The sequence below is a fragment of the Alosa alosa genome, chromosome 19 (genome assembly GCF_017589495.1).
Source record: "Alosa alosa isolate M-15738 ecotype Scorff River chromosome 19, AALO_Geno_1.1, whole genome shotgun sequence".
NCBI classification, from domain to species: Eukaryota; Metazoa; Chordata; class Actinopteri; order Clupeiformes; family Clupeidae; genus Alosa; species Alosa alosa.
In genome coordinates, this window is record NC_063207.1 from 20,543,481 (window position 1) to 20,559,375 (window position 15,895).

Genomic DNA, 15,895 nt, shown 5'->3' on the forward strand with positions numbered 1-15,895 from the left:
GGCGATAAAGCAGGTTTTACACTGACAACAAGATACCAGTAAAACAAACCTATGACCAGTGACGGGGGAAGAGAAAGGGAGAGCAAGAGAACCAGAGTGAGACAGACAAATAGAGAGAAAGAGAGAGAGAGAGAGAGAAGAATAAAAGAAGGGGTAGATGAGGGGATCAGAAGTCAGGGGGGAGACAGAAAGAGTGAGACAGAGAGAAAGAGACAGAGAGAGAGAGGGAGAGAGAGGGAGAGAAAACAGAAATCACAGTGGGAGGGAGGTACAATAATGATGTCTGATTCCCTGGCATTTCTCGAGACAGCTGCAGAGGCAGTGAAGGTAGCGAGAATGACTTCTGTGAGAGACTGAGTCGGCGCGGTCCAATCCACATCGTTGGCCCGGGGTGCGGGCCTGTGGCGGAAGAGGCTGAAGTCCCAGCGGTGCTTATTATTTCCTACCCCTGCGGACACAGATGGGGTGAGAGGGAGTTTGGATGGCGAGCCTGGTGCAAAGCAACTCGACGGTAGACAGACTTGGATAATGATCCCACGTGGATAATGATGTCCACAAATATGCTTTACCACGCAGGAGCAAAAGCCATAGCTACCGCATGCTCCACCCCATGCACCAGGATGTTTGCGCTGTGGCTGAACACAGAAGTGACTGAATGACTGCTTCATATAAACAGTCATGACAAGTGCAGGTGGATCACAATGGATAGAATTGTTTATGTTTGTCCTTAAGAAATGACAGACACAAACACACACACACACACACACACACACACACACACACACACACACACACACACACACACACACACACACACACACACACACACGTAAACATATTCATTTATTTCATGATAATAAATGTATAAACAGGAACAAAAATTTCAGTGAGTAACTTCAACTTGTAACTTCAAATCTGAAGCATTTTATTAATCTATCATTATTCATTTATTCATCCATTATTAAGTTTAGATAAATGTTGTCATGATGACAAATGGCGTCTACTGGTGGTCTACAGACCAAAATGGACATCAGGTTTTGTGTTGTCAATAAACCTTTTAGAAAAAAAGTGGGGTCTGGCTTTGGGTTTATTTGGGCTTCAGGGTGTTTCTCACATTACTGGGAGGGGCAGACAAGAGGTTGTCACTATGTCCCTCCAAAGGCGTTCATTTTCCCCATAAGGATGATAACAACTGACAATCTTTCACAGCATAGCCTATTTCCAAATCTAAACTCAGAAATGATCAATCATTTTTCAACGGACTCTATAACTTGTTACACAAACCACCCCTCCCCCACCCCACCCCCACAAGAATTACAAATAGTAAAGCCATATCGGTGTTGTATCAATTGGTACATGCAAGGAAATAAACAGGGCATCCATTAGTGTAGGCTACAGTGATTTTTATGGATAAAAAAGTACACCATGAAGATGTCAACCTTGAGAGAGATAAACGTCTGTGTTTGAAATGCAAGGCCAAGATCTAGTAATGCAACACAGTGCTACAGTACAGCTATAGGAATGAATGACTGAAGACATTCAGGCTACTGTAGACTCCTCGTCTCAGAAGGTTGTTACCGATACAAGTTTCGCTCTCAGGAGGTAATCTGCCATTTGAACGAACCCAATTAAAATAGAGACGTTTCAATTAAACGTCGTCTAAGTGTCATACGACAAATCAAATTAGAATCAGATTATGGAATGAGAATTACTGAGAGACTATTTGTGGCATAGCACGTATAATGCTTTTAACAGAGAAACCCCCTGCCACGCAGAGACAAAAAGACTGTTTTATTCACATTCAGAAATTAATTTGCCTCTGCCTATTAATTTCACAGGAGATCATCTGCTGAGATAGTCTACACACAATGTTTTTTGGAAGAGAGTTAATTAAGTGTGTGACGTTTCGGGCAAGTTGGCAGTTAAGGCAGATCTCAACACCTACACAGCAGGAGACACGCCAGAACAAGCTGACTTCATATTTTGTGCCTTTTAATGAGGACTATATTATTAAAGGTAAAGCCAATGGATTCTTTTCTACATGGTTATGATCAAGGTAAGAACATTCAGTCAGCAATGCTTTTGTCATTACTAGAATTAATGTCAGCAACAGCAATTTTAGAATTGTTAAAGGATTGCATTATTAGGCATGATGCTGAGCAGAGTTACAATAAGTTGTATCTCTGCTCATTGGGTCATAGACTTCACCATCTTTCACAATACAGGTCTTTTCTTATTGTTATAACTCAATAGGCTACAGTGTGAAGTGAAGTGTGTTTATTAATTTTTGCCATTACAACAGGATTGTCTATAAAATTGAAGACACCAGGCCTAAGCTAAATATGTTTTTGTGAGCACTAGGGTGAGCATTGTTTATGCACATTTTCAATGCACTGTTTGTGCAACCTGACGACCCCTGGTGGCTGAGCTCTGATTGGAACATCATCCGGACTGATCCCATCCTTCACCGCTTCTCCAAAAATACCTTAAGGTGTGAATTAATTCACCCATATGCATAATGTAAATACAATTAATTTAGATAGACATTCCCTCTGAAATGCATGCATGTTATGACCTACCCACTGCATTCTTTCAAATGTGAAATAGGTCTATTTGGTAGGTCAACAACTAACATTACTAAAGAACTTTTGTCCAGGAAATGTCCATGTTATGAGCAGCCAATGTATGTTTGCTCCATGTGCATTTAAATCCATGGCATAACCCTGTCACAATGTGTAGGTGTGCCAACGAATAATGATTGCTACAGTAGCCTGCACCCGTAACATGGTATAATGGGCTACATTAGCTTTTAATGGCACTCAGTGCACAAAAAGAAAGGCCATAACCATACAAGGAGAAAAGTCAAGTATTTCCGAGCTCTTTATAAGAACAATTTAGAGCAGACAAGTGCTTTTCAAACCTTGGATTGAATTCAGTATGACTTGTGTTAGTGGATCCATGCGTTCATTTATGAAGTAACAGTGCCACCCTCTGTCTGAAACCTCTACACCCAAAGGAAGCTGTTGGACATGTCCCCAGTAGTGCTTCCCAAGTGAAGGTCATTTTGTGTTGAGTTGTATGGAAATATTAGGATTAATGTTGTATTAATACTTATGGCATGATCATATATAATATCATATATGATCAAATAATATCAAATCATATAGCCTATGCAAACATTGTTGATGCTTCACTCATCATTCCAATTTTCTCTGTGTTCAGTCCATTACCAACTGAAGAATGCTCCACCTCTTGAATTCATGTGAACAGGAATGATTTCTTACCTTATCAAATTGTTCAAAACAATCAATGTCAGAAATTGTCAGTTCAATGTGCTTTTATTTTGTAATGGCATTTTTTCTCCAACAGTCCAAGTCCAGAAATTCCTTGTGCTGAGGTTACTGTCGGACCTGTTAGGAAAAGAATGCATAGCTGTGAGAAGTCGAGATAACATCCAATTGCTCTGTCCTTGTTGCTAAGATATTGTTGATGGTATCATCTACAGATGATTGCTTTCAATAAGATGCAATTCATTTTTCCCCCTGCTGAAAACACTCATTAAAAATGGTTAATTGGTGGGATGACTGCCAAACATCTGAAGAACACACTGTGGGTGTATGTGCGCCTCTCTCTCGGTGTGTGTGTGTGTGTGAGAGTATGTATCTCTCTCTCTGTCTCGCTCTCTCTGTCTCTGTCTCTCTCTCTCTCTGTATAACAACCAACCAACCCATTTTGAACAATATGAAGAATGTGCATGGATTGCCAAATATGTTCTTCTTTTATGTAGAGTGAGTTTGTTACCATTTCTCTTTTTCACTGGGGTTGAGAGTTTTCTTGTCACAAGACTCCCAACCTTTCCCTCCCTGGCCAATACACCTTTTTTTTTTCAACCACACTAGTGTGGACCTGGCTGCATTGCCTTAATCTGTGGTGTATATTGAGTCTGTGAGATGCCTGAATGGATTTTTACAAATGCATATTGTCCATACTGAGAGCTTATGCTTCTTTGAAGTGTAGACAACCCTGAGAAATAAAGGTCTTTGCTCCAGCAGTGAAGAAAATGTTGACCTTGGAAGTACACTTATGGACACAGTGCCATGGCCCTGTTCTGATGAGTAGCTTGCATTAAGCACAGGCTGCCCTTGCTCACTCAGGACGAGATCTCAGAATAAATATCAGTTGAAACTGGCCTTGAACTGATTCATTAAGATTACTCTTTCTTTTTACAATATAGAAAGATGTGAAGCATTAAATAAAGAAGTGGAAGAAGATGGTGATGATGATGATTATTACTGATGTCAATACCATTATTATTATTACTATTACTGTTAAATGTTCTCATGCCTTTGATAGAACCTCAGAGCGCTCTTGCCACAAGTGCCACCTGCTGGCCCATGAAATGTATTGTGAATGTCTTATAGGATGAGCAGCTCTTTGGATATGCTGAACATTCTAAATTAAATGTACTAACCATTGACCTACTTATATCCCCTATATTACTTAGTGTGAGTTTTAACACTGTGATGTGATATTACCGTTATTTGCCTGAAGACATGTTGTATTTCTCTGGGGGGTGAATAGATCCTTGGAGCTTTGAAAACACCAAGTGTCATTCGCTATTGTAGTTGGAGCTGTATTCACTGGTTTCATGGAGCAACTCTCAAATGACCTTGGCTATTTAATGTCTGCCTCTTACTGTGCTCTACCTGTAATCTCATTTACTAGCTGTGGCAGTTGGCAGGAAAGTCTCATGTATTCTACAACCAACAGACTAATGGAACCAGGGCTGTAGTGGAGACTACACACAAGTAAACACAGTTTATCCACCTCTGAAATTTCAGAAATATAGTTTATCCACTTCTCAATAGAGTGTATTAACCAACTACAACTTTTAACATTCAAAGATCACACTGTATTATCCACATTCACAATATGTACACTCATGACCACTCTAGGAACCATTTACATGTAATACCACTGTTATAAACAAGGGACAATAACCTCCACCATCATCAAACATGTTCTGAATGCCTTTTAAAAAAATCTGACACAGCATGGTGCAGTCCACCTTACCATGATCCCAGAATTCATAGTTTGCCCACCTCTTATTTTACCACTACCCCTGAATGGAACTACTGAGTGAGTGAGTAGTCTTTGTGGAGTCTTCACATTGTAGTCAATGTGAATAAAGGTTCATGCCAACTGAAAGAAAAGATCATTATAAATCCAGGATATTTTGTATTTTTTAAGACACTAAGGTCATACAAATCTTAATAAAATAATCTGCATTGAAAATGATATGTAATAATCAGGCTCTGATGGTGAGTTTTAGAGGCAAACATTTAATTTGAATTAATATAATCATGAAATAGAAAAACAAATCTTTGTTTTAAAGTGTAAATCAAGGCTATGCTAGAAAACTATCATCTTATGAAAAGTCTGAAAAAGACAAGCAATTTACTTACTTTGTCGCTTTTGAGATTATCATAAATTAATTAAATCTGACAGTTTTAAATCCCTGCAAACTTTCCTTGTACAGGGGGCACTTTTTTCACTGCCGCTGCTTACATCAATCCTCCTTTCCACTGCACATAGACATGCACACTTTTTTTCTGCCTGGAAATGTTAAAATGTCTGCATGCTAATTATCTGAAAAATCAATTAAAATCATTGGGAAGCTGGACTTGCCTTAATGCACTGTAACCTTCAGTTCACTTAAACTGCAGGAGGCCTGTCTGCCATAAAATTAGATTTCTTCATTCGAGGGGGTAAAAGCTTCCAGTTAACAGATCACATAAGTGACAGTTGAGGATGTCTGTCTGGGGACGGCAGCCGTACTGACCCCCATGCCCTTCATCTTCATCTTCATCTTCATCAAGTCCAGCGGGGAGCGCAGTTAGGCGACATTCCCAAAGAACCACAATAAATAACCAATTGCACATAAGTGAGCACAGTAGAAAGACACAGACTTCATTCTAAATGTGTTTGCTTAAGCAGCTAAATGTGACACCTATGTTGTATGTTTTAATATTGTGATATATTTGGTTTATGTGGTACATCTTAAGATGCCAATTTTCTTTATTTCATAAATATACTGTAATTTAGCAATTATTATGCTTTCAATTGTCCACATGTTTGAAACCGTTATGTTTTCATCCCAAGCCTGTTCTTAATTGTAATGCAGTGTTATGAAGGTTCCATAGGTTAGCTGTGCTCAAACTGTACTGGCATGGTTTTGTCACATTTTGATGTAAATGTAAATCAGGTTTATTGGCCAAGTATACTTGTGTATACAAGGAATTTGGTCTCTGCATATATCCCATCCATGAATTAGTGAACACAGAGCACACAGTGAACACACAATGAGGTGAAACACACTAACCCGGAGCAGTGAGCTGCCTTGCTACAGCGGCGCTTGGGGAGCAGTGAGGGGTTAGGTGCCTTGCTCAAGGGAGCTTCAGCCGTTCCCACTGGGATCGAACCGGCAACCCTTCGGTTGCAAGCCTAAAGCCCTAACCAGTAAGCCACGACTGCCCCCTTTGACAGGTGTTTATCTTTAAATGTTTAGGGGTGGGGTGTTGCACTAAAGAGCATAATGTGAGTACATGACAAGAGACTGCAACTTTGCAGACCTTGCTAACAAGGCTATGGGGTCACTGGCTGCTTGTGGGTGTGATTTTTGACAGACTAGTTCAAAGTCAAAAAAGATTGTCCACTGGGAGCAGCAAAGTCCGACAAAAAAATCCAGAAACATGCCACATGATATCATATTTTGCCACAAGATGGCGCTTGAGGGCATACTATTTCTATCACATCAGCGAAAACAGACAGAATGTTGGCTTGCCTACTGTATTCAGTAGATTAGTGTCATTCTCTCAACAGTTGGTGCAAAACTTTCATCCTTAGACTTCAAAGCAAGGCTGGCATTTAACAAAGAAATTAGTAAATAAGCCTAAATGACACCAACAGAAAAAACTTATCAGAACATGTGAGACTTCAGAGTGAATCATAAGTGAATGTTCTGAATTATTGCTAAAATATCCCAATTTTTAAATACACATTATGAAATGTGTCCTACCATTTTAAACAAGTGAACTATTCTATAATAATCATGGGTTCTCTTCCAGTATAGCAATACATTGGCCTAATGCTGGATTTTGCTTTAATTCTTCACAATATACCTTTCTAAGAAAATTAAGTAGGGTCTAGGCCTATATGTATATATTCAGTTAAGAAGTTGGTCAATAAATATCTGCTAAATGTAATGTAAGGTTAATATGCAGTTTTCTTAGTATGCTTGTAGGCCTAGTTGTGCTCTCATGATGAAACAGTGAGAAGAGGATTAGCAAGATAGGATGTAGGAGGAAGCAGTAGCCTACACTTACAGTGGTCAGATGATTTGCCTTCTCTCCAATAAACAAAGAACACAAGTGTGAAAATCTAATGAAGTATGATTAGCCTACTGACAAGACTAGAACAGAATGGAATTTCCAATAAAGTGGCATCCTCATTTTATGTGACAACAACTTGTCAATTTATCAATAATCTAAATATTTACATGTTTTGATAGGATCACTAACGGACATCTAAATTAAAGTGTTATTTTCTGAAATACTATCCAACTCGACAGAGAATTAATTTCAGAGAAACTTAATTGTGAATAGGCTACAGTTAATAACCAACCTGCTACGTCCTCTGGGGGCGTAACCACGCAAACCACTTTCACGTTACGAGACCCTGCTCTTCCGTGTTTACACACCCACGTAAAGGAGGAGACTCGCGCATAGTGCAAGTTTACCAAGCAATCATAGTGCAATTGCGGGCAAAGTGACACATAGCAGACTGAATGGTAAAAGGTGGTGAATTCAGGTTTCACGATTGCCTTCTACAGCGGAATGTTCACTCGAAGGGGCTATGGCGACGTCAAGAAATCTACACAGAAAGTTCTGGACCCAAAGAAGGATGTTTTAACGCGGCTAAAGCATCTTCGTTCACTACTAGGTGAGTGAAATGACATCAGGCTTTGATGCAAACACGTCGCGTTTCCCAGCCGCGGGCGGGCTGGTGTAACAGAGGTGGCCGGTGGCTTCTTACAGTCCTTGCGAATATGAACAAGCTATACAGTATCTGGCTCGCATGGAAAATACTGTCATTAATTGCAAACGTTGGTTTGGTATCTCTGTTCTGACAGTAAAGACTTGGCGTCCTGCCGTCATGAGACAAAGGGTCGTTTAGCTCACCACACAATAATATTTGCATGGAATATTAGCAAGCTAGCAAGTAGCAAGCTAGCTTTTCTGTCTAGCCAGGTGGCTAACTAATGTTAGCTGTCTTGGTGGCTAAGTGGTCGATAAAGGCTAGCCTGACATTATTGAGACTTCTTATTAAGGATAACAAGCAGTTCGACAGAATACGCACATTTGCAAATAACATTTTAGTGGTTGAATAACATATAAGCTTAGGTACAGCAAGCATCTTCATAGCCATGGCTATCCAGGAATGATGCATGAATAGGTTCTGTCAACTAACGTTAACGTTAGCCACAGACAGCAGGCTAATGATAATAGTACAACGCTAGCAATAAATACTGGATTAATGCAGTATGGTGTTGCAGGTTGATATCAGCGACTAGCTAGTTTGCTGTCTGATGCATCATGTTACCCAAATGTTATTTCTTTGCGTGAGACTGAAAGTAATTTGCTCACTGCGATTGATGCAGTCCTGTGGGAACGGACCTAGGTTACTTTTCTGGTCTTGCTCTGTCTGCTGGCAAAGCGACATAGATAATGTTACAGTAACCTTACTGCTGCAAGTTGTAAACAACCCTCGCGCAGTCGTGTGTTGCAGCCTACGATGGAACATAAGTCTGGACATTGCTTATTAGTTGTAAATCACTTAACGCTCTCTTGCCTACTGTATGTTACTACATATGGACTGGTCTGATAACGTTGAACTATTATGACTGTTATCCCGTACAACACAGCAGTATTCTATGGACATTAAGAACAGCTTTTACTGTATTATATTAGTGCTATTTGGGAACTTATGTTCAATGAGGGGAATGTAAGATGTTGGCCTATCATCTCTTGGAATCACCTCAACATTCCACTTTCCCTGGGTTCTCATGGACTTTTTTTCTTCGCCTGAGACTCCTGGTTATGCTCCTCTGACCACCAGGGATGGAGGACAGGGCTCTGGTGACAAGGCTCTCTGTGTGACCTATCTTTGGCAAATACCATTTGCTGGATTCCATAGTGCCCATGTAGATTTCAGTAGCATACGTTTTTTTTTTTTTTGCTTCTTTCCTTCTTGCAGTTCCTTCTGAACTGTAAGAAGAATGCTCTTGTTTTTCAGTATGCTTCTCTCTATTCACAGGAAAATAAATGTTGAATGCAAGTGAATAGACAAGATAAAACATAGATAAGAATTTTACGTCTTCTTTATACAGTAGTCGTAGGAAGTAGTTTTGGAATCCCAAAGCAAGTTGAGACCTCAGTGAAAGAATTCCTTTTCACAAGACGAGCACATGGCTGATGGTAAAACAGGCGTGAACTGCAAAATTGTACAGAATGAAAGATGGAACAAGCTGATTCAGAATAGAATGAGAGATGGAATGGAAAGATATTCACTGACTTGCAACAAGATGATCTGCATGATTTGATACCCACTGCTGTTTATTACATCTCAATATTTTTGAGTGTTGGGATGTCCACACACATATTTGTGAATCTCCACTCTCACTCTCATCTTCACTTTCATGTAGTTTGGTTGAAGTTGCTGAAAAGTCTCATTGTTTATTAGGCACCATGTACAATGATACATGATAAAATCATGCCATGTTATGCTCAAGCACATATACAGTGTGTGAATTGTGTGCAAGAGATAGGCAAAATCAAGTCAGATGTTTTCAAATCTGCGCTAAATCCTTTAGCGTCAATCCTATCAGTGTTGTTTTGTGTGTTTGTTTCCATCATCACGGCTACAGTCAGTGCCTCTGATGCGTTCAGCAGCCATTTGTTTTTTTCTGTCTTACTTTCAGTATCCAAGTCACTGGATTTATGCTTTTAATGGGCGAAAGCCTAAGGCCAAAGTTATACTTTGCGTGTCCGTGCTACAAGTGCACCTAGAAAAGTGACCAAAAATGTCAATAGTCTTCAACAATCAAGAATCAGCAAATATCTCTTGGACATACTGTATGTTGTTAACACTTACACCTGTCAAAATATCACTATAATCCTATCTTAGGCTATATTCCATTTTTCATCTCCATTGATGGCCATTATATGTCGGTGGTGAAATCAAGGCTTAATGCAGTTTGCATTATAAGCTGTTGCACATTTTTAAATCAGTCTTGCAAAATTTAATTTAGGGTAATTGATTATGATTGTGTGTTCAATCTTTAATGTCATACCATTGCAGCTTCTTAAGAGTGGTATTGTGCTTAGCTAAGCAGTGTGAAGTGAGGATGTTTGGGTTTAAACACGTGTGGATTAGTTGTCTTGTTCCATAACTTCCATAACTTGAGATAGCCTATGCCAGTGCTAATTTAGCTGAAATCCAGGGCACCTGTTTAACAGGACCATAACAAAAGTTTTCCTGGCAGCACTGAGTGTTTGATTTGTGCTGTCCAGGAGTCTCTTCCTGCTGACTCCACACTGGTTCAATGTCAAGACCAGCAGCCAGAGGATACAGACCAGTTGAATCTGCCCACCGCTTCCCACGTCTGGGGGAAGATAAGGTCCAGCTTATCCAGCGACCGTTATTAGGTCCACCATTTTGTGGTCATCCCCTTCGCAATGTGGCGGGGAGCAGTGTTTTCATCAAAGGAAGGATTTCCTCCCACTGCCTGGTTCCTGTGTGGACAGGAAGTCAGGATGAGTGATGAGGTGGCGCGCTGCACACTTTTAATTCCTTCTGTCAGTCTCGGTCCTCCTGGGCTTCTAATTCACATGACCGCAGGCAGGCAGGCTGCACGTTATAAATCACGGCTACTCTTGTCTGGTTATTGTTGTTGCAGTCTCAGGGAAGCTCGACTCATTTGCGCACTGTATGACATAATGGACACACGGACACACAAACACACTCGTTCATGTACACACACACACACACACACACACACACACACACACTCACATACATACATACACTCACACTCACACACACACACACACACTCACATACACATACATACATACACTCACACTCACACTCTCTCTCACACACACACACACACACACACACACACACACACACACACACACACACACACACATACACATACACGCTGATTTTTCCTCACTCTTTTTCCTCTCTCTCTCTGTCTTCCATTGTGTGTTTGCAGCTTGGGAGGGGGACCTTTTCCATGTCCCAGAGGTACATTTTACCCAAAGTAAATGCTATTATAAAAGTGGGGGAGAGTCTCCTTAAATGTCAGTCACATCCTGAAACTACTGCAGGAATACTGCCGTGTTGTTGGTGACCGTTTCCCTATGGCTTCAGCTGAGCGCAGTGCTGAAGGAGCAAAAATAAACATGAGTAAAACATTAACAATAGAGCGGTCATGTGCCAGCCTTAAGTTCAAATTTTATGTCCTCGCACACTCTTGAAGAACTTGGAAGTGTGTCCTTCTCTTTTTGTCTGTCCATGCCAGTGTACGTGTGTGCATGTGTATTTGTTTTTGGGTGGCGTTTGCGCAGTGTGTTCCTTTGTTGAGTGTGTTGTGATGATTTGCCCTTTGCCTGTCCTGTCAGAAGGTGTGCATGTGGAAGGCGCTAGACACACACACACACACACACACACACACAGACACACACACACACAGACACACCACTGGTCATGCTTGACTGGCTGTGGCTGAGTTTGGTAATTAGAGGACCACCTGATCATACACAGCATCCCCTGGCTCCTCCCGCCCTGGCCAGAGAAAACACACAACACACACAACAAAGACAGCTGTCAGTGTGATCTCTCAGCCAACGGCCTCTGTCTGGAGTCGCTTGCGTTTTGGTGAAGGTTGATTTTGGCAGCCTGACAGCAGTCAGGTGATTGCTGGACGTGTTGTACATTTTAAGACCGTTTTACGGGTCAAACCGATCTCATGCTCGACTCCCACTCTGCTGTAAGCATGAGGGTGCCCTCCTTAAAGAAACCTCACCTCCCACCATCTCGCCATATCTCTGAAACCTGTGTAAACAAACACACTGAGTTGCAGGTGGCCTTTATGGAAAAAGGGGGTAAATAAAACCGAGTGTTGTGGTGATAACAGTTGCTGGCTTTGTGAGTGAGTGCTTTGTCTTTTTTACTGTGTACTTCAGTGGAGACACTCCTTTCCTCTTTTGCCCAATGAAGACAGGGTGGTTCTGGTAAACTGTGTGTATGCCTGTGTGGGGAGTACCACCATTGCTTTGTGATCCGCTGCAAAGGCTCGGTTAGAATGACGTACCTAAGAAACTTAACTCCAGCGTCTCGCCTCTGGCCATGGTCTCCTCTGAGATCTTCTGACATCTGATTGGTCCCTCTCCCCCTCAGCACAGCCCGCATGAGGGTTCTGAATTCCATTATCTGGGTTTGTTTGTTGGTTCATCAGATAACTGTGACTAGGGAGAGAGGATGTGGAGTGGAAGCACTGTGGTTGGAGAGACATAAAATTACTTTTCACACTAGATAGATAGCAGTTATTCATGGTATAGGCCTAATCAGTTTTGTTGCTGTAGCTTACCATAGGGGTCTTCAAACCCAAATAAATGGCTGACTACTGCCTAACAAGGCTAATTCTGTGATTTGTGTGCTGGTGTTCAGTTTTCACTGAACACTAGTTGTTACTTATTGTACTATCCCAGTAAATCTGTGAGAATTTCCTTTCAAGAATTTGTAGACCAGTTATGGTTTCTGAAGAGTCTTATCTCATGGTCCGGCCTTCTTTTGTATATATGAAATGGTATAAGAATTCCGTACACATGAAGTTGAGTTTGTCATGGCAGCTGATCTACAGGCCAACTGTTGTCTAACTTTCCACAGCCAATTTGCATTCTGGTGCGAGGCGTCTGCTCGGTGGATAAGTGCAGCTGGTTGTTAATGATCTACAAGGACTAAGCTGTCAACAAGCTTAGAACTGAATTCACTTCATCAGGAGGGCAATAGAGTACCTCTCTGCTTTCCTCCTGTGCAAAGTGATGATTGGGATAAGTGCTTGCTCTGTTCATTATAGTGTTATCCCATTTTAATCTAGGCTCAACATATTGCAGAAAAACTGACCTATCACAATCAATATCAAAGATGATATTGGTATTGAGGCTTGATTTAATCCTCCCTGTTTGATTTGTTGGTGATGTTGGTTTCATGTGCCTGCTTGACCACAATCTTTTTTTTTTGTGTTGATGATGACTTTTGCATGGATATGAATTAAATATAGTGAGTGAATCATAGGCCCTTACTGTGATAGGCCTAATTGATAAAGAATCCAGACTCCATCAACAGAGAAGCACAGAATAATCAGATGGGCAAATCTCCTTATTTACATGACATTTCCCCACAGCATGCCATAAATGGCAGTATTAGTTTGTCACCTAATCACCCATACTTGTCCCTGACACGTGCACTGAGTGAACTGACAGCAGCCAGACTGCTTTTGAACATCTCTTTGGAATGTTAAGCATTTTCGGCGGAATATTATAGAAAGAGATCACCTGTTCACAACGTTCCCTACGTGAGCCTAATCTTTGCCGGCACGCAGCATTCGTGTAAGTTCCACGGTCAAAACATGGGTGTAGTTGCTGCTGGTAGCAGGACTGGTTGGGTGACATTTTAGAGTCAGTAGGGGTGTGCCATGTCCAGAGCTGGTGTCATAGTGACCGCTCGCTGTGCTGGCAACAGGTGAGGGCGTGACCAAAGCTCGTGTGCTGCCAAGTCTGCCTCTGTAACAGTTTGGGTTGAGCCACTCCTTCCCTTTTGTCCGTTATGGACCAAGTTCCTGTTATTCTTCAATATGGTCGGTTGTGAAATGGAAGAGAGTGATCAAGTTTGTTGTGTAAAAACAGGTCCTTCTATTAACTGACTATAAGCTTTACCTGAAAGTAAAAGTGTAGACAATTTTGTTGAATCGTCAAACAGATTAAGTAATATTAAATTAAGTCATATTCTGCAATAAACTCATGAGCAGCCGCTTTCCTTTTAAACAATTATTGGTATAAATGCATTTATACTAATAGCTCAAGCTTAAAGCACAAACCATGATATCTTTAGTTTAGGCATCCTTGAACAGTGGAAACTTGCCAAGACTCTCCCCAGCTCCGGGGAACTGTGTAAGCGAGGGCTTTTGGCTGTTATCTGGTGTCTGAGAACCCTATCACTGGCTTACCAATTGGACGGCAGTGGTCAATGCATAACACCCCGCAATGACAATGAAATCACCAAGGGTTTTGCTGTCTGATGAGTTGAAAAGTTCAAGCTAATTGAACCCCTCAGTTCTCAATTATGCTGGTGCTGAGTTAGGCCACAAAACTGAGCTTCTCAAGAACTGCTTTCATGGTTACAAAGAAAGGGAAAACACTCTGAGTTGTATTGTATAGGTCTTGCTATTTGGGTTTCAAGATCACATGGTAACGGAGTCACACTCCCACTGGATTGTTTGGTGCCACTCAGCAATTAATGAACCAAAATGTAAGAACAATATGTCAGTTTGTATGTATGATTTTAAAGTCATAAAGTGCTCGGTAACAGCGTTACAGAAAATGAACATCACTTACCATAAAAATCAACATCATCAAACATGCGGTTCTCATCTCTGTGTTCACTGTGTGCTCTGTGTGTTCACTAATTCATGGATGGGATAAATGCAGAGACCAAATTCCTTGTACACAAGTATACTTGGCCATCCTACCAAGGTGCTTTCTTTTGGAAATTATTTTAATTTTTGGGCCTAATGCCATTGAGGGAGGGGCAAAAAACTGCTTTTCATGGTAGCATAGTTACAGAACAGCATATTTTAAAAATGTTCCTTAAAATCCTTTAGATATGTTTTTCTTCATTTTCATGTCAAAACCATAAAAAGGGAAGTATGTATAACATAAAAAATAGAATATGAAAAAGTTGGTAATATCTTGACAAATGACAATTACCTTCAGCTAAATATGCTTTTCAAGAGCACAAACTCCTAATGCCTCACACTCCACTTGTCATTATCTTCAAAATGCTGTTTGATCTAGGGCACATAGAAACTAACTGTTTTGTAAACGTTAACTGATTGGTAATCATACCAGATGTGTTTTGTAGAGATGTATAAAGTTTTATTTCTTACCCTAGATGTTAACATACGTGTTACCTTCCCCATTTGTTTTGGTAGGCAGCAGTCTGATGATCAAAACCAGGCTATAATTAATGTTACCCAATAGGGTGTGCGAGTTTAGGTTCTCCTTACCCCTACTGTATACTGGAGTATACCAGAGTTGGAAGCATAAGGAAATTCTGTGATTAGATAATTAGATGTTATTCGCCTGGAAAATACTGGAGATCCCGACTTTGTTCATGTTGCTCAGCCTTCTAGAGTAGCGTGAAGGCCCCATTTTATGTGATTTATGTCTTCTTGGAATGTGAGGCTATGGTATGGACACATTTTACTGTCCCGCTTTGAGAATATTTGACTGGAGTTACATGAGTTCACATGACGGAGGTTATACAGAACACATACTATTTGTGACTGACTTGTATTCCACCTTCTCATGTGTTGTCCTAGCCAATAGCTTACACACACTGTAGTTGTCATGACTACTAATGTAAATAATAATAGAATATTCTCTCTAGTTTAGTCTCTGATGGATATTGCATCTCAATTGGATGCTGAGGATAAGTAGCTTAATTTAGTGTATTTCTGCTGCTCACTCTGTTTTGCGCATTGTAC

General features: G+C 40.7%; 1 protein-coding gene across 1 annotated transcript in view; it reads left to right on the forward strand.

The window, feature by feature from the left end:
- Positions 1-7,764: 7,764 nt before the first annotated feature.
- Positions 7,765-15,895, forward strand: part of ralgapa2 (Ral GTPase activating protein catalytic subunit alpha 2) — a 112,830-nt gene continuing 104,699 nt past the window's right edge. The window contains 1 exon segment of the mRNA XM_048270721.1: positions 7,765-8,001. Coding sequence (XP_048126678.1) covers positions 7,896-8,001 — 106 coding nt within the window. The 5' untranslated portion in view covers positions 7,765-7,895.